Source organism: Amia ocellicauda, chromosome 16 (genome assembly GCF_036373705.1).
Source record: "Amia ocellicauda isolate fAmiCal2 chromosome 16, fAmiCal2.hap1, whole genome shotgun sequence".
Taxonomy (NCBI): Eukaryota; Metazoa; Chordata; class Actinopteri; order Amiiformes; family Amiidae; genus Amia; species Amia ocellicauda.
Window position 1 is genome coordinate 23,498,266 of NC_089865.1, and position 19,884 is coordinate 23,518,149.

The 19,884-nt window shown below is 43.4% G+C and overlaps 1 protein-coding gene across 2 annotated transcripts in view; it reads right to left on the bottom strand.

Moving 5' to 3' along the window:
• trak2 (trafficking protein, kinesin binding 2) overlaps nt 1-19,884 on the bottom strand; it is a 96,069-nt gene that overhangs the window by 9,160 nt on the left and 67,025 nt on the right. For both annotated transcript variants that reach the window (XM_066688598.1, XM_066688597.1), the window contains 8 exons: nt 11,383-11,499; nt 10,394-10,603; nt 4,007-4,085; nt 3,268-3,398; nt 2,976-3,050; nt 2,323-2,460; nt 1,071-1,150; nt 34-228 (listed from right to left, as the gene is read on the bottom strand). In XM_066688598.1, coding sequence (XP_066544695.1) covers nt 34-228; nt 1,071-1,150; nt 2,323-2,460; nt 2,976-3,050; nt 3,268-3,398; nt 4,007-4,085; nt 10,394-10,603; nt 11,383-11,499 — 1,025 coding nt within the window. The remainder of the gene's footprint in view (nt 1-33; nt 229-1,070; nt 1,151-2,322; nt 2,461-2,975; nt 3,051-3,267; nt 3,399-4,006; nt 4,086-10,393; nt 10,604-11,382; nt 11,500-19,884) is intronic.

Here is a 19,884-nt window from a genome sequence, read left to right on the forward strand (position 1 = left end):
GCACACATGTGGTTTGAGGTTGTAAAGTTGTACCTGGGGCCATTAATTGGAGGTTCTGTTTTGCCATCTCTGCTGGGCCGCAGTCCAGACAGGAAAGGCTGTGCTGTCATAATGAGGCCACTCTGGTTTGAGCCGGGGATGGGCATGGGAGGCAACACTGTGGCAGAGTGAGCGCGCACCAACTCGCTCACTGATTTCACCGTCTCAAAAACCCGTTTCTGAATGTTCCTATGTTGGGTGCAGAGCAGAGGGAAGGAAGCAAACGAATTTCCTTTAATCTCCCAGGTTGAATACACACCTTTCAACCAAACTTGATGCCCTTTGAAAAGGAACTGCCTCAGAGCAGTTTACTAGATAAATGTATACATTAGGCAACACACATACATATAAGTGTATCTTCAATCACAATGAATTTGAAGGACTAACTGCAATGTTCACTAAATGATTTGCTGTAAGTGCTTCAACTTAAGATACCGTACTTCCCAAGAACATTTAAATTAAGAATTAATTCAACTACTTCTCAACTGGCCATCTATGCTTTTTTATGTCTCTTGTTCTAGCCAATGTTTATCTCCTGCATTTCTCTAATTTTCTTATTGGTTAAACTTAACTCCCTTGTTTGGGAATGAACTGTGTGTCTGTTATTAAAAGCAACTATGTGAGACTGAGTCTTTGACAAAACCCAAAACCATTCCTAATGTCAGAGCAAACAGGTTCTTGAACTTAGGAAGATGTGTGAGGTATTGATCAGTTCAATATGTCGCTTTATCAGTGAAGGGAGCTCCTTTAGGGCTGAAGTGTATTCAGGTAGTAGTTGTTCCAAATTATCTCTAAATTATTATTAAAATGGTCTCCTATATAATACTGCTATACATGTTGTAGTGATTAATAGGTGGCACTTCATTTAACCATAAAGGCTTTTGAAAACAAAGGGGCTGATTTGGGTTTGTTGTACCATATTGTGTCAATAAACTGGGGACAGAAGAACAACAATAACCCCAGAAACAGGAGCTTCTTTTGAGCTAGCTGAGCAGCACATTAGCACTGAGTTCAGGTGTGTCAGATCTCACTTTTGGTCATCAAATTTGTGGTCCTCCTCTACGCTGAGTTCTCTTCGCATGGTTCCTTCAATCTCAGCAGCCAATGAGTCCTGCATGAAAACACATCGGGACAATCCTCAGCACATATGTTGTAGCCCCCATCACTACACATGGCAACTGCCAGTAAAGACTAGGACTCTCTCTCATACATAAATGCGTAGGTAACTAGAAGTCACTGTACATACATTTACTTATTCTATTACAAAACATTTAACTAAAGCAGTATGTTCACAACATATATTACATATCTGGCACCATTTTTACCTCTTTGATATATTGTTATACCCTTTTTCCTATGTTTCAGTGCTCATTTAAGATATAAAACCCAGTTCTGTCCTAGCAGTATTCTTAAAAAGCATATATAATATTAAAATTGTAATAATAATAATAATAATAATAATAATAATAATAATAATAATAATACTACATTAAATTTCAACATTTACAATTTGATCAAACTTTAAAATGTCATACTTTGATAATTCAGTTTATAATATCTATTAAGTAAAGAGACTGTGTGGCTATATAATTCCAGTGATCACTTGTTCATCAGGTGTAAGAAGTCTTTGCATTTCCTTATTTTACCCACAAATTCACAGCCAATCTACTTAGACTGTTCTGCCAAAAACAAAACAAAAACTCCTTAGCAAAGACATTTACTTAATGTGGAAGTGGGTCAACAAACTATGCACATCGTTCACAGCTCTTTTCTTTGCGTCTCATTTTAAACTTCTTATTCAGCGAAAATACAATCCTCACAGCTACCCTCTTAATTTGAAACACAAAACATTGTTTGTGTAGCAGGATAACTGAATCTGACAAACTCCTACTGACAGACCAGCAGAAAAGCAAAGTAAGCAGAGTTTATAGTCACACATGTAACAAATGACTGGTCAATTGGGTTTCACAACAACAATCCATAAACTCATGCCTGCCCTGACCATTACACCTGCAGCAAATTAATCATCTCATTACATAATCTCTACTCTCATTACAACAGGAGACTCGATTGGGAAGAAATGTCATCAGTGGCATAAACGGTACACGAAATCCAAGTCAACACTTGGCTTGGATTATCCCTTACTGAAAGAATACAAAAAAAAAAAAACGAAAGCCAACAAACATCCGAAAACAAAAGTACAATACTTTTGATGTCAATGTGGGTCTGGGACGAGGGAAAGGGATGGCATTAGGACCATGTTGGGGTGAGTCGGGTCCTCACCATTGGGAAGAGCCCATAGGACTGGTGGCGGCGCATGGCAGAGGAGGGGGTGGACTTGCTCCTGAGCTCTTTGATCTCCTCCTGGGACTCCTGTAGCATTCCCAGACACTCTGCATTGCGGTCTTGAAGGTCGTGGAGCTGGGAGACACAACAGAGCAGATGCCAATTACTACCACATCCCCAACCCAATTACTGTATGCACTCGTAGATGAGGTCTACCAACATTCTCTTTATGGTAACTCAGTTTAAATACTGGCACATTTTTGACCCAACCAAAACCAATTGCAAATTGTTAATTACAGACATGTATCATAAGAACATAAGAACATAAGAAAGTTTACAAACGAGAGGAGGCCATTCGACACATCGTGCTCGTTTGGTGTCCATTAATATCTAAGTGATCCAAGGATCCTATCCAGTCTATTTTTAAATGTTCCCAAACTTTCAGCTTCTACCACATCGCTGGGTAGTTTATTCCAGATTGTGACTACTCTCTGTGTAAAGAAGTGTCTCCTGTTTTCTGTTTTGAATGCCTTGAAGCCCAATTTCCATTTGTATCCTATATACATGTAAACTATGTATTTAATGCCAAATGTGTTTATCAATTACGCAATTTAACCATGAGCCTGATGATGATGAAAAGCCAGTCATACCTCTGCTGTAAGCTGCCGCTGAGCGTCTTTGGAAGCCTGCAGATGAATTTTCAACTCTTCTTTTTCAATCACCAACTGAAATAGAAGGCAAACACAGATGAAACAGACCCATATTACTACAGGACAAAGCAAACTATGCAAATGGGTTTCCTTTGTTAATTCATAAATTAAGTCATAAAAATAACTGGATTGACTTGATTAAAACCATTGAGTCAGGGCCTGATGCATTTTTCACAGTTTAGAGGAGGTCTGTTGATGATTCATGGGCCAGACTGCTGCCTGGGGTCCTCACCTCCTTCACTCTGTGCTGCAAATCCACGATCTGGGAGAGCAGGTTGGCAATCTCCTCCTGGTGCTTCACCAGCTCCTCATTCTTCCGAGACAGCTCCTCTGACATCACCACCATCTGGCTGTTAGACTCCCCTGTGGACCCGAGCAACTGGCATAACACTGCTACTACCATTACAATATATATACAAATTGTTTGATTCAATAAATGCATCACACTTGTGTAGGCTAACTTTGTATTCTAAAATTAAGTTGTTTAATTATTATTATTTTTATTTTTTGGCAGACGCCCTTATCCAGGGCGACTTACAAAATAAGCACAATACAAAGTGCAATACAGTTCAGTACAAGGCATCAAACAATACAAATTCCAATTTTCATAATACAAAGAAATTCAAATACATTGTACAAATTCCAATTTACACAAGTAAATAATATAAATGAGGTCTTAGTTATTAATATTTACAAATACTATCCACACCTCACTATCCCTTTAACCTTGAAGAACAGCTGCAAGAGTTTGTAATGATTTATCTGCAATTGAATGATCTGGCGAGAGAAGAGAGAAATGTGACCTAATCACGTTTTCAGGGTTTATATGTTGATCCCAATAAAATGCCAAACTGTGTTTAACTCTTATGTGAAGCAAAATCAAGCTTTTGGGGATTTGAACAATTTTCCAAGCCTGGGGGAGTAATGTCAATGTGTTCACGTTCACAAGATGCATCTCTGCAAAAACTTACTGAGTTCTTTCACACAGTCACTGACCAGCTGCTGCTCTTTCTCTTCGTAAGTGATGGTCTCTGTTTTCAGGTGGCAGGCCTAGAACAGACATGGATACAACAATGACACACCTAACATACATTTCCACACCTCTTCATGCAGAGTGAGTCCTACCAGCACAGGTGGAGGCTAAGGCACCAGGTCAAGGTTACATTTTCAAGGGCTTGTTTAATATTGTAAATGTGTTCCGAAAAATTATTGTGGTTAATTTGCTTATGAGGCTTGGGTTTCTTCAGTGACTCCAGTGCTGGGTAAACGAGGTGGAGGAAGGTAATTGTGTTTATTAGGTTTTCCTTTCCCTTGGACTTGCAGTGTGCGCTGAGTGTGTCTTTTATTAAGTTTTGTGTCATATGCCCTTGGCAAGAAATACAAGGGAATATTAATTTAATGCTTTGATTTAGCAACCATACTGTGCATTGGTCAAATAACCACTTTTCCTTTATCCTGTTTACAGTTACTGTCAGATCAAGATTTTATTAAGTTTATTACCTCTAAAATATATATATTTTTTAAACACTAATACCATAGTAAGGATCTCTTACATACGTGGCCAGATTATTTCATATACAGCTAAAGTAAACAGAAACCGCTCTAAATGGCTATGCGAACTAACAGAGCTCATCTCAAAATTGAAATTCAACTATCATCAGGAATAATTACTGTGGATCATAAGGAGATTAATGATCAATTCCTAAACTTTTATTAATCACTTTATACTTCTGAATCTCCATTGGATTCCTCGTTAATTGACACAGTTTTTGGAAATTTAGAATTCCCCACTCTTGACCAGTTGTCCAAAGATCACCTGGATGAAACCTTTTCATTAGACGAGATTACACTTGCGATTTCTTAAGGCTGATTTATACTTCTGCATCTCTGCGTACATGCACGGGTGTCATACGCAGACGGTCGCATAGCTGTCTGCCAACATATTTGCACATAAGGTTAACGCATCCATAGGGGGCAGTGTCACATTAACACATTGCAATCTACAACACGAAACCCGATTTCTATGGTGCACCTATGATTGTATGCATGTAAATTACAACATACTGTTAATGACATGTTACAGAAATTACATGCACACACACACACATACAAATTGCATCCTGTATGTGTAGATCTATATTGTCTTGCTATAGTTGGGTAGAGACTTAACACTAGAACATACATACACACATCTCTGCGTATGTGCATTTCTCCTCCATATCCGTTCTTATGTTACTAAACATTTGAATTAAATACATATATGGCGTTTCAGCTGTTAAACACTCCTCAAAATTAATTAGCTATAAATACGTTCTTCTCCAACCGCCAGACCTGTAGTTTATGTGATTTATGTGACATCGCATACCAGTCGCTCCAGCATTGAGCGATTGGCCGCGGCTCTTAGAATCTCACTGTTCAACCAATCAGTGCTGGCCTGATGCGAAGGACGCAGAGACGTGCTGTTGTGATTTCGGAACAGTGTGCGTTGGCGCTTCTGCGAGCTACGCTTATCCAGAAACCCCTGCTCTGTGTCGCTGCGCAGAGACGCATACGCGTACCTACGCAGAAGTATAAATCGGCCTTTAATTGATAAGTGGTAAATCTGGCCCAGATGGGTTCCCAATTGAATTTGTCAAGACATTTTCTAACTTGTTCTGTTTTGTACTAAGCTCTATGTTTTCAGAATCGATAACCTTGTTAGCTTTACCTCCATCACTGCATCAGGCATCAATCTCTCTGCTTCTCAAAAAGACCCTTTGGACCTCGTGTACCTCTTACCGCCCTATATCTCTTTTTTAAATGCTGAGTATTAAATTCTTGCCAAATTGTTCGCACTCCATCTTGAAGGTTTAATCCCTCATATAATATCTGTATTTATAAAGAAGACACTTTTTTTTTTAACCTCCAACGCCTTTTTAATATTATATACTCCCACCCTTCTCCTATTCCTGAGATACTGATTTCATTAGATGCAGAAAAAGCATTTGACGCTGTTGAGTGGGAATACATCTTTAAAACACTTCAGAAATTTGGGTTGGGTCCTTGGGTGCTTTATTTAATGGATACAAGTTTTATATTCATCCCCTGTTGCTTCAGTACATAATAATAATTTTACCTCTAACTATTTTTCATTTCAGCATGGTACAAGACTGGGTTGTCCTCTTTCCTCCTGTTGTTTGCTCTTGCTATTGAACCACTTTCTATTGCATCGCGGGAGGATCGGACCATTTTGGATGTGGTTCGGGAGGGGTGGGAGCAGAAAGTTTCCTTATATTCAGATGATTTACTCCTCTTCTGACCCTGCCTCAAGCCCTTTCTGTTTTAGAACAATGTGGGGAAATCTCTGGTTACAAACTAAATCTTCATAAGAGTGAACTCTTCCTAATAAATCAAGCCGCACTAAAACGCTCATATTCAGATTGCCACTTTTGACAAGTTTACTTATTTGGGTATCATAGTAACTCGTAATTACGAAGATCTTTTTAAAACTAATTTCATCCTGTTAACAGATAGCATGAAACAAGATTTGCACGTTGGTCTTTGCTTTTCCTTTCACTTGCTGGATGGATAAATACCATCAAAATTAATATACTTTATACTTTTTGTATCTTTTACAGTGCATTCCAATTTTTATTCCAAAATCTTTCTTTTATTTATTAGATCAAAGTATTTTGTCATTTATTTGGAACAAAAAAATTCCTTGCATTGGTAAAACCCATCTTCAGAGATCTAAGGCTTCAGAAGGCTTACTTAGCATTACCTAGATTTCAATTTTATTATTGGGCTGCTAATTTGGGCCGCTTCCTGTAAACCAGCTTCTATAAATCGGCTCCGTTGTGCTCTTCCCTCCCACTTTCTTTCATTAAGCTCAGCACCAACCCTCATGTTAGACATAGTCTTAAGATTTGGATTCAGTTCAGAAGGTCTTTGGTCTAAAGTCTCTATCTCTGCATGCACCATTATATGGTAACCACCTTTTTCCTCATTAGGCTCACTAGTAGTCTTAAGTCTATGAATCAGTTACACATTAATAATCAATTTGCCTCTTTTACACAGCTCTGTCAATAACTTCCCCAACATATTTAGATAATTGGATCTGCAATTATCACTCTTCTTCAATTTATGCCAGACATGGGCTAATGCAATTTAAAATTGTACATCACTTACATTGGTCAAGAGTTAAACTTTCAAAAATGTAAGTTGATCACACCTTTTTGGAACAATATATTTGACACTCTCTCTAAAATATTTGAATTACCCATTGACCCATCCCCTATACTAGCATTTTTTGGAGTAGTGTCTGAAAACACCACTTTGAACAGACTCCAATTGGATAGTTTGGCCTTTACCACATTGTTAGCTAGACGCCTTATTTTATTCAACTGGAAACAATCTACCCCTCCCTCATACATACATTGGATTAAGGATGTTGTGCAGTTTTTAAAATTAGAAAAAATAAAATGTACTTTGCGTGGGGCATCTAAAACATTCTATACTACATGGCGCCCTTTCTTGTCATATGTTGAGCAGCTCATGGGATGTACACTCACCTAAAGGATTATTAGGAACACCATACTAATAATGTGTTTGACCCCCTTTCGCCTTCAGAACTGCCTTAATTCTACGTGGCATTGATTCAACAAGGTGCTGAAAGCATTCTTTAGAAATGTTGGCCCATATTGATAGGATAGCATCTTGCAGTTGATGGAGATTTGTGGGACGCACATCCAGGGCACGAAGCTCCCGTTCCACCACATCCCAAAGATGCTCTATTGGGTTGAGATCTGGTGACTGTGGGGGCCAGTTTAGTACAGTGAACTCATTGTCATGTTCAAGAAACCAATTTGAAATGATTGGACCTTTGTGACATGGTGCATTATCCTACTGGAAGTAGCCATCAGAGGATGGGTACATGGTGGTCATAAAGGGATGGACATGGTCAGAAACAATGCTCAGGTAGGCCGTGGCATTTAAACGATGCCCAATTGGCACTAAGTGGCCTAAACTGTGCCAAGAAAACATCCCCCACACCATTACACCACCACCACCAGCCTGCACAGTGGTAACAAGGCATGATGGATCCATGTTCTCATTCTGTTTACGCCAAATTCTGACTCTACCATCTGAATGTCTCAACAGAAATCGAGACTCATCAGACCAGGCAACATTTTTCCAGTCTTCAACTGTCCAATTTTGGTGAGCTTGTGCAAATTGTTGCCTCTTTTTCCTATTTGTAGTGGAGATGAGTGGTACCCGGTGGGGTCTTCTGCTGTTGTAGCCCATCCGCCTCAAGGTTGTACGTGTTGTGGCTTCACAAATGCTTTGCTGCATACCTCGGTTGTAACGAGTGGTTATTTCAGTCAAAGTTGCTCTTCTATCAGCTTGAATCAGTCGGCCCATTCTCCTCTGACCTCTAGCATCAACAAGGCATTTTCGCCCACAGGACTGCCGCATACTGGATGTTTTTCCCTTTTCACACCATTCTTTGTAAACCCTAGAAATGGTTGTGCGTGAAAATCCCAGTAACTGAGCAGATTGTGAAATACTCAGACCGGCCCGTCTGGCACCAACAACCATGCCACGCTCAAAATTGCTTAAATCACCTTTGTTTCCCATTCAGACATTCAGTTTGGAGTTCAGGAGATTGTCTTGACCAGGACCACACCCCTAAATGCATTGAAGCAACTGCCATGTGATTGGTTGGTTAGATAATTGCATTAATGAGAAATTGAACAGGTGTTCCTAATAATCCTTTAGGTGAGTGTATATGAAAAAGCTGAATAAAAAGATTTGGAAAAAAAAAAAAAAAACTTTTGGTGTATAGACATTTAAGGCTATAGGCTAGATATAGTACCTAAAAAATGAAAGAGGGGATCTGAAGATGGTTTTTATATGGTGGTGTTGTTTCAGGTTTAGAGGGATTTCAAGTTCAAATAGTGCAATTGGTTAGACATTAATGAAAATAATTAGAACAGTTAATTGATTGCTTGCTATGATTTATTTAAAGTAGGGAGCAAAGCTAGTCTGTTGCAGCTTAAGAAACACACAAGGCTATATACTATTTGTATTGCTATTGTCATACAAATGTGTGTTTTAATATGCATTTCAAACTCCATGAGCAATTCTCATCGTATTGTGTTCACCATGAATCACAGGCATCAGTTGTAAAGATTTCGTAGATTCAGCAATTGCTCAAGAGCAAGGCTAAATCCCAACATCTTTGGAACATGGTTACATGGCTTACTTTCTAGATGGCTGCCTAAGCCCACATATTATTTTCGATTGGAAAACTTTTTCATTTCATTTAAATAATTTAGTGCTTTAGGCATCAGCGCTCTTCAGTGATTAAACTCGGCTTAGTTTCTGGTAGTTTCTTAGTTTAACAGTTTTCTGTTGTGCAAACCTTCTAAGCATCTCTCAGCAAAACACCAACTGTGGCCCACAGTGACACTCAATGGTGTGGCAGAGCTGAGCATCCAGGGTCTCATGTTATAAATTTGCCTGAAATGTTGGTGTTTTTTTTAATGAATACTAACCACACTCCCTATCTGCATTACTATGAGGACTGGGGAGAATAACTAGAATGACCTTCACCAGCAAACTTCTGGATTTCTGTCAATATGTCCTCTGACATATGTCCTCACACATCTGGGACTCCAGTTCATTAATTAAATCTTTGATTAAGCCAAATCTGTCCACACAATAACAGAGACAGTCAAATTACACATTCTACTGCTGACTGATGTCAGCCACTTGGGCTTTTTGAAGCAGTTCACCCTGAAGAGCAGATTTATTCTGCATCAATGTGCATGAAATGTATGTCAATGATATGAATAATAGGCATATCACCTTGCAATAAATAATAGCCTGTCTGTCTTTCTGGCAGGTTAGACCATTTCTTTTATACCAAGAAGAGCAAACACATTTGCATACCGTGCCTTTGCAAAAATATTCAGACCCCTGAATTACAAATGGTACATTGAAATTTCATTGTCTGATATTTTATTTTAAAACACTGAAACAAATTAAATTACTTTAAGGTGACGTGGGTTTTATGCTGGGAATTATTTGTAAGAAAAATAAAAAACTGAAATAAGTTGCAGTAATAAGGTGATAAGGCGGATTTGCGTAGTTTCTTGAGGACTTCCTGCAACTCATAGCTTTTAGAATGTCAGGTAAAATGCCACTGTGAGATTTAACAAGAATATAGCATTGTAGCATCAAAACCCTTTCTTTTAGAAGAATCTCAAAATTAGTAACTGCTACAGCCAAATTACAGCCACCAGAATCGCTGTAGCAGTGTGGCCTGTACTGATTGCACTAAACACCAAAAAACAGGCCTGTGAGACCTGTGGTACCTCTGAGCGCAAGGCCAGGTTCTCCTCCTCCAGGTCATGCAGTTTGCCCTGCAGCGCCTCAAGCTGGCTCAGGCTGTGTGCTAGGCTGAAGGGCTCGGTGTGGCGCAGGGGCGTGGAGCAGCTGGAGTCCGTCTCACTCTCTTCCGAGGCGCTGGCCACAATTCGCAGGAGCTCGTCCTTCTTAGACAACTCGTGCTGCAGCTGGTGGACCTGCAGCAACATGATCATCAGTACAGTTAGTAGTAGTAGCAGTCATTTAGCATGGTTTTACAAACACTAACATACAATGTCCTACACATACTCAGCATTACCAGTGTGACAACCAGAATAACAACATGCACATGAAGTGAACAACATAACAGAAGCTTGGAATGGGCTTTAGGTGTAAACTAAACCGATGTGTTGCCAAAAGGTGGTAAAAACACTGCGTTACATTCAAAACATATTTATAAGTCCAATTAGTTCTACAGGTTACCAATTTAGTGTGTTGTGCAGAATAGATTATACCCATTGGTGTATACCAGGTGTATATAGTTGTGTCCTTTAGCCCAATTAAATGCTTTTTGATAGTAATGTTTTTGACTCCATGTCTAGGTCTCTTGGGTTTTCTTTTAACACCATTTATATTAATAGCAATTCATTTTCATTTCACTAATTAGTAAAAGCGCAATTTGTTAATCTCTTATTTTTTTTAAACTTAATTTCGCAATAGGATTAAATGTTTGTCCCATTGCAAACTAATTTGAATATCGTATCGTAGATCGTAGAAAAAATAAATAAATCAATAAACAAAAACAGAAATGCTGAACCTTACTCACAACACAAACAATAATGAACTGGTTTAGGTTAGCAAGTACATGGTTTGCCTCCATTGATTTCAACTTCTACTGTCTTGAAGTTTACCAGTAAAATGGCACCATATGATCTATTGACTAAATTTCCCTTGCAAAGCTGTGGGGATGGGGTCTGTACTGTGCTTGTGGGCTCACCTGGTCAAAGGCCTGTACCAACTGATCCTCGATGGCATCATTCCTTTCCTGCAAGACATGGTTGCGTTGTAAGAGGGACTGGCCAATCCTGGCTGCCAGCTCCAGATCCCGATCTCGCTAAGACAGAGGAGACACAAATCCATACAGCATTTAAAACAGGAGGGTGGAGGTGGGGGTTCTCATTTAACTGCAACAGGGATATTGGATAGAGCTGGGTGCCAATGCATTTGCAAATGCTCTTCATGTTTTAAGGTTGCATTTGTCTCTATTTGTTTAGAAAGTGATAAAAAAAGCAACCAAGCAAGATTGGCCAAAAGCTACTCAAGGTCTTTTAGATATTCAAAACAATGGGCTGGATTCATTTAAAACTTTGACCCACTTGCTAATAGCAAACTACAAACCTGTACATTATAGCGGTTACATTTACAATTAGAATAAAGTGTCATCTTACTAAAAATGAAGCCGTAACTGAGTACAGTTCTGTAGTTTTCTGTAGTTAGCGGGTAGGTCAAAGTTTTGATTTAATGCAGCCCAATGTCTGTATTAGAAGCATTGTAATTAACCTAGTTGTTTAACATAAAAGTGCTTATAAAGTTATTTGGCCATTTGAAATAACTAACAAAATAAAATGCACAATGCAGAGTGAAGAGATTTGGTCCTCACACGAACAGGAACATGGGGGAATAGGTTTGGGTCCAGTTGTATCAAATTCATTAGCCCCCCTGTATAGTTAAGACATCGATAAAGCTCAGACTTGGGCCACTACGGTCCGCCATGACCTCCAGACTAAATCATCATTTTGAATAATACACACTCACGTAGCTGTGAAAACTTTAGTAAAATAATATAAAAGTCCTCTTAGTATTCATTAACATGTACTTTGATTGTGAACACACACAGTTCAGGGGACTTTTAATGTGCTTAGTTGACACAGGCCTCTGATTGGTTGCTGTGATGCGTGGCTATGGGTCAGCTCGAGTGCAGGAAGTGAGGTCACATTCACTGGCACATTTACCAATGCAACAGGAGTTTATCTAAGAAGAGAAACATAGATGTGGAACACAGAGTGTTTAAAAAAGAATGGACATCAAAATACTTCTTTACTGATGTCGCAGGAAAAGCTGTGTGCTTAGTTTGCAAAGAAATCGTAGCAGTATTCAAAGAGTGCAGCCGAATATGAGAACATGTCTTCAGAAGAAAAGGGTCAACAATCGCACAGGATGGTTTCACGAATGTCAGCTCAAGATGGAATTACCACAAAATCGCAAAAAACAGCAAGCCATTCTCAGAGGGAGAATTCATCAAGCAATGTTTAGTTGAATCTGCTGCAATATTGTGCCCTGACAAGAAAGCGCTTCTTGAAAAACTTTCCCTGTCAAGGCATACTGTGACGCGATGTGTTGAAGAAATCTCTGAGAACTTGGAACAACAGTTGAAAGGTAGGGTAAACAATTTTTCTTATGCTCCGTTTCCACTGGCGGCCCCAGACGCTAACTGGCCCGCTAGGTGCTCCACTTGTTGCAGAGGTGTTCCAGTTGTTGTGTGCCCCCGGTGCAAACACTGATCGGCGCCTCTGCTGCACGTTTCCCTGTGCACGCACGTGTGCGCTCGGCACTCGGCTATGAGCTCCTCTCGCCATCGCCACTGTGCCGCTTGCAGCCACTACACCTTGCCCGCCTGGAGTGGGGAAGTCTTATGCCCCGTCTGTCTGGGCACCGCTGCTGCGCCGGCTGTCACTCCCACACCTGCCACGGCAGCTGCCCCCCTTGCGACAGCCACGCCGCCCATGCCGACAAGCCTGTGGTGCGCAAACGACAAGGAAGAGCGGTGGAGCAAATAGAGGTCAGGCTCAGCGGACAATGAGGACATCCTTGCTCTCAACAGCAGGATGGACCAAATCTGCGCTCTCCTGGCCACGCAGGCAGCGCCGCACCCCCCACATCATGACACTCCACCGTCAGCTCACACCGCGCCGGTGGAGACTGAGGGGAGTCTGTCTGCCCCATCCCAGGAGGAGGGCAGCAGACGGGCCACCTGGGAGGAGAACCGCCTGTGTCTGGGTCCTCACGAGTCGCTTCTCTGGGTCGCTTCCACCCCTCCTCCTCCGTTGAGTGTGGACACCCCTCCTGCTCCCACGGGACAGGATAGGGAGTTCTGGGCAGTCATCCAGAGGGCTGTGGAGTCTGTCCAGCTCCCCTGGCTCTCCGATCCTGCACCGCCACGGTCCAGGTTCAAGAGGGGTCAGCACGGGCAGCAGCCCACACGGGCCCTCCCGCTGCTGCCTGACCTCCTCGATGAGCTGAGGGCCACCTGGGACCATCCGGCAACAGCCCCCGCCCTAGTCAGGAGTGGGGAGGCTTATGCCAGGACCCAGGGCGTGGCAGAAGCGGGCTTGGTGGATTTTCCCAGCGTAAATTCCACCATAATTCGACGCATCAACTTTGTGGTGGCTTGCCGCCAGCTTTGGCTGTCCCAGGCACGGCGGGTCCCCGAGGCAGACAGGACTCACCTCATGGACGCTCCTATCTTGCCGGGCTTTACTTTTGGCCCCTCTGTGGAGGAGATGCTATCGCGCACTCTTCAGGAGAGGGAGCAGTCCCTGCAGCTGGCCCGAGTGTACCCAGTGGCACCTCAGGTTCAGCAACGCAGGCCGTCTGCGGCAGCTCACCTGTGGGTAGGCCGCCCGACCGCGAGTGAGGGACCTGCTGCAGTGTGCGGCGCTTCGCGACCTCTGCCTCCTCCAGTTGAGGCCGTTGCAGTGGTGGTTCAGGTCTCTCAGGATGCACCCTCGCTGCGATTAAACATGCCGAGTCACAGTCACTCCGGCGTGCTGGAAGGCGCTCCGTTGGTGGCGGAGCCCCCACAATTTGACACTTGGTGTGCCCCTGGGGCCAGTTTACCACCGAGCAGTCATAATGACAGACGCCTCCAGGCAGGGTTGGGGAGCAGTCTGCGACGGACATGGAGTCCGGGTGGACGGAGCCCGCACGGGCCCTCCATATCAACATCCTGGAGTTACAAGCAGTACTCCTTGGACTGTCTCATTTCCTGCCAGTCCTGCGGGACAGACGTGCTGGTCCGGACAGACAACACAGCGGTGGTTGCCTATATCAACAGGCAAGGAGGTCTCTGGTCGCGCAGACTGTACTGTCTAGCGCGCCGTCTGCTTCTGTGGGCGCAGCCACGGTTCTGCTCCATCAGAGCAGTTCACCTGCCAGGCCTGTCCAACACGGTGGCGGACCTCCTCTCTCGGGGAGGCCCCCCGGTCTCGGAATGGTGTCTCCACCCGCTTGTGGTACAACAACTGTGGAGCCAGTTCGGCAGGACGGACGTGGATCTCTTTGCCTTGGCAGAGTCCACACACTGCCCACTATGGTTCTCCGTCCAAGACCGCTCAGGAACCCTAGGGATCAACGCGCTATCCCACACATGGCCACGCTGTCTCCTTTACGCGTTCCCACCATTCCCCCTTCTCCCGGTGGTCCTGAAGAAGGTCAGGAGAGAATGAGCAACAGTTCTGCTGATTCTGGTTCGCGGACCTGATCGCCCTCCTCCACGGAGAGCCATGGCAGCTCCCAGTGAGAGCGGACTTGTTGTCCCAGGTGCAGGGCATGCTTTGGCACCCCAATCCAGGCCTCCTCCAGCTCTGGGCCTGGTCCCTGAGTGGGAGCGATTGATTGCCTGGGGTCTGTCGGACGCGGTAGTTGCCACTATTCAGGTGGCGAGAGCTCCCTCTACGAGGTCGCAGTATTCATACCGCTGGCGGACGTTTAGCACCTGGTGCCAAGACGGCGGTCAAGACCAAATTAATTGCCCCATCGGGGTCATATTGCAATTTCTACAAGAGCTGTTGGACCAGGGCAAGTCCCCGTTCATGCTCAAATTGTATCTGGTGGCCATCTCCACATGTCATGTTCGGATTGATGGTGAGCCTACTGGGTCTCATTTTCTGGCTGTGCAGTTTCTAAAGGGAGCTCGACGGCTACGGCCTCCTCGAACCCTTTCACTGCCCGCATGGTGCCTTCATGTAGTGCTGGACGCACTTTCCCAAGCCCCATTTGAGCAACTGAGCTTGCAGGCTCTGGCTCCTGCCTTTCCTCTCCCAGTCTGCACCTGTAAGTGCATCCTGAGGGAGCTAGTGAACCGTGTCTTTCCCTTCCACCAGACTATGCCTTCCAGTCGAGCACCCACGCGAGCTGCTCCTGGATGTATAGACAGCCCTGTCGATGTGTTCCCAGGGCTTGTCATGCGGCCTACAGGCATGCTGACTTACGAGGCCGCCCTGTATAATTCGTTCATTATAATTTTGTTGAACCGCTTTTATTTTGCCAGCAGCCTGAGACCATTCGGCCTCTGCGCCATGGATAACACCAGGCCGCACTCGTGGGATCCCCCGCCGTTCTACAGGGCGCTCCGAGCCTTTGCGCTCGAAGAAGGCCTCCATAAAGTTGTGCTGGCCTCCTGGGATTATAAGACCAGATGAGATCTACCCAGGAGACCAGCCGGATAGAAGATTTCCCTGCCGAAACCTGCCGGTTTATCTGGGCTAACGCTACGCACGTTTGCCTCACGAATATGCAGAAAGATGTCTCCTGGATGGTTGTGAGTCGGTGTCTCCCCACCCGAGTGTTCATGCACAGAAGGGGCATAGCTCCTTATGACACCTGCCCCTATAAGGGTTGCCTGGGGAAGGAGACGGAGGCTCACATCTTTAGAGAGTGCCCCTCCGCCTACAGGGTCTGGCTCCTGTTTTCTCCGTTCCTCCACAGGTTTGCCGTTCCTGCGCGGGCGACCGCCCAGCAGATCTTATACGGTCCTGCCAGGGGACTAACATCTTCCACCCTGAGGTGCTGGTGGCGTGTCGTCTGCGCAGTGAAGCGGGCCCTGTGGGAGGGACGGAATATCTGTCTATTCAATAAGCAGGAGCTGGACCCGATTGTCATTGCGCGGAGGGGCATGGTGCTCGTGAGGGACTACGTCAATCTGGAGGTCCATCAGAGGGGCAAGGAGGAAGCCTATAAGAACTGGCATATACAAGATATGGGGGAGCTCAGGATCCCATGATGGGACCCACCTCCGGGGACGGTCAGTTCCCCCTGCTGGAGCCCGAGTCCAAGATCTTTTAACCATTTTATGGATGATTGTTTTTAAAATGACTTTTAAAATGAATCTTAACTGTTTTTAAAGATTTAGTTGTTTTTAAATCACTAATTGTTTAGGGGTTTTTTGGTTTAGTTTTGTTATATTTTTTTGTCAAATACATTGTCCGTTTTGGATTTAATTTTAAATGCATTGGACCTTTTTTGTTTGTTTTTTATTTTTACCTTTTTAATTGTTTCTTTATTTTGTCCAATGCATTTTCAGTTATTTAAATGTATTTGACTTTTATGTTGGTGAGCAGTTGTTTAATCACGTTTGTTTTGTTGTTTTGTGCACGTTTATTTAAAGTTAAGTTTTTTTTGTTCTTGATCTTGTTAAATCACAAAGATTTTAAAAATTTTAAGTGATTTTAAGAATTGATTTTACATTTTTTTAATCATAAGTATTAAAAATTTGAATTGTTTTTTTTATGTAATGTAAAATACTACACACAATAAAACAGTATTATAATTTTGTTGCGGTGGTGCATGTGTTGGCCTGTACCCCGCTCTGTATATTGGTCAGCAGGTCTGTGGCCCGCTCTGGCTGTATTACACCATAGAGCAGGGGACCGCTGCTGTTGTCCTCCAGCGGAGGGCACTTGATTTCTCCAGTGACCCGCTGTGTACATAGTTAATTTATTCACACGGTAGAGCTGTAGTTGCCCTGCGTTAGCTGCGCTATTCGACAGGTGTCAACTGCTCCTGTATTCCACATGTGTAGAATTGTAGAATGGAGTTCACTGCTGCTGTTCCCAGCTGATGGCGCTTGAGTTTCGCTGCTTCGCTGTATACATAGTTCATTGGTCAGCAGGTCTGTGGCCCGCTCTGGCTGTGGCACAGAGCAAGAGTCCACTGCTGCTGCCCTCAGCGGTAAGTACGTGAGCAGGCTCTCGTGTTCCGCTGTGTATATAGTTCCTTTGTTAACACAGTAGAGCTAATGTTGCCCTGAGTTAGCCGGTCTAACCAGCAGGCGTCAACTGCTCCTGTGTTCCATGGGCAGCGCATGAGTTCATTCCTGAGCCCCGTGGTGTATATAGTTCATTTATACGAAATCTAATTGTCAGCACAATGGAGCTTACACTCTGTACTGTTTAGTTGAGTTGGATGCTCTTGTGCTGCGCGCTGACAGCATGAAGGTCTTGTATGTATGTATTGTATATTGTTGACTAACCAGCTATGTATTATATTGTATTTTTTTCATTGAGTCTGTGGCCCTGTTCCTATTGGATCAGGGGTCCACTGCCACGATATTGTGCGGAGGCCGCACAAGTGCTTGATTGCCCGCGCCAGACATTGTGCAAGTAGATTCGACCTCACTCCTAGCTGCACTAGTAGAGCAGCCGGCCTTGCTCTTGTAAGTGGAGGGCATAAGAGTTGACCTCTGTAGCCCCGCTTTGTATATGCTGATTGCAGACAGTTCCCGGTAGAGCTTGACTACGGTCCTCACTCCTGGACAGCTCAGGTGTGGCCCTACAGTGCCCCTGAGGTTACTGTCTGGAGTTGTGTTGCCGAGGTCCCCTAGCGGTGCACCTCGGGGAAGGCTCCCTGATCAGCTCGCTGCCTCCTCCCTTGCGCCGGTTTTGTTATACAGTAACCCCTCCCCCTTGGGCAGTGCTTCCGACTTGAAAGACAACAATGGGTTGCGTATGCAACCCCGGTTATCTGAAAAAGGAATGTAGCGTTATGTTGGGTGTATTTGGATAAGAGCATTTGGGCTCTGAGCTGAAGCACTGATCTAAAGAATACCTCTCCCCCCCAAAAATTATCAGATTTCCTTGGCTCATCAGCTTGGAACTGGTTTGCATCAAAGTGACAGTTTTGATGGCACCGAGAAGAGGCCAAATAGTTTGGAATTCTGCTATGAGATGTCTGGAGAAAGGGGCCTGTAGGTGATAAAAACTCTTTGAAGTGGATGAGAGCCGAAATCCAGACATAGAGCTACGAACCCAGGCCAACCGGCATTTCCAAAAGATGGCATGGATTGACATCAGTCATAAATCAAGCCCCCCTCCAATAGGACACTGGGGGCTGAAACCGAAATCCAATCAAGAACTCAGGGACCAATCACCTATTGATCTGACAGACTATAAGGAACAGCGGACAGTCTTTCTCTTTCTCTCTCTCTCTCTCACCTGAACCAGAAACTCGCTGCCACAGCTCAACCTGTAGCTCTGTTGCCAGAACCGGAACCAGAAACCAACCAAGTCTTTGCCGGCAAGAGAAGAGTTAAACTAGGAGAAGGAGATTGAGCCGTACAAAGAATTCTTTTAAAGGACTTTATTAAATAAAGAACTTTACAGACTGCGCTGCCCGCCTGTGCCCACCTGATCAGTGGAGTTTTACAGCTGGACAATTGACTAAGTCGACTGTATACGAAAGTGTCAGTCATTTAAATAGCTATTTGAGTCTTAAGAAACTTGACCCTTGGAACAAACAGGGCCCTGCTTTCCTCAAAGACTTTGTCTTCAAATAAGTACGGTGAGAGACCCTGCTTGCCAAGAAGATTTTGTGCACAACCTTGGAGCCTTCAAACCAGTGGAAAATCTGTTTGGAAAAGACTCTACTTTCGCGAAACCCCAACTTCCAGGTGCATCGACTGAGTGGAAGTTCTTGGACAAAGCCGAACCGGACTGCCTTTGTTCCAAACCACACGGACCTCGTGCCGTGTGCTGTTATCTGAGCCCGAAGACAGAGAGGCCTCTCTGCGACGAAGTTCAGATAAGTTTAACAGTTTGGAGTTCATGATTCATGACATTTGAGAAATCAATTAGAAATGTTAATCTGTGATTCATAACTCTAGAATGTGTAATATCATTTAGTTTTCTTAAATATAAATGTGTGTTGCATTAAACTGTTTGGTTGATAATTTTAGAAATAAAATCTGTCAACGCCGAGAAATATCTTCTCATTCCTGTTTAACTGTTTAGTCTGAAATTGACACAAGTTAATAGACATTAGATTATTGGTGGCCCTGCCTATCCTTAATCATTGAATAATAATCAGTTAAGGGAAATTGTGGTAACAAGTAATGATAGGATCTTTCTCGGCACCTAAACGTAAATGAGACTGATATATATAACGAGAAGTTACCTGACATAAATACTAACCTGCGTAGTTATTTAATGTCTGACTAATAATACTAACGAGAGACTCCCCTTCATCTTACTAATCGGTATTGTAGTCAATGTGTTTATAACCTTTTTTGTTTAACGATTTGTGTTATCATATGCGATCCCATGGTCTTTGATTTGGTCACGGAAGTGATTTGTCTTTGATTTGTTGATCTAGAGTTGAATTTTAATTAGTTTTTCCCTTTTGTATAATTAGTGTAGTGCTACATTTAGTCTTTGTTTTGAATAAA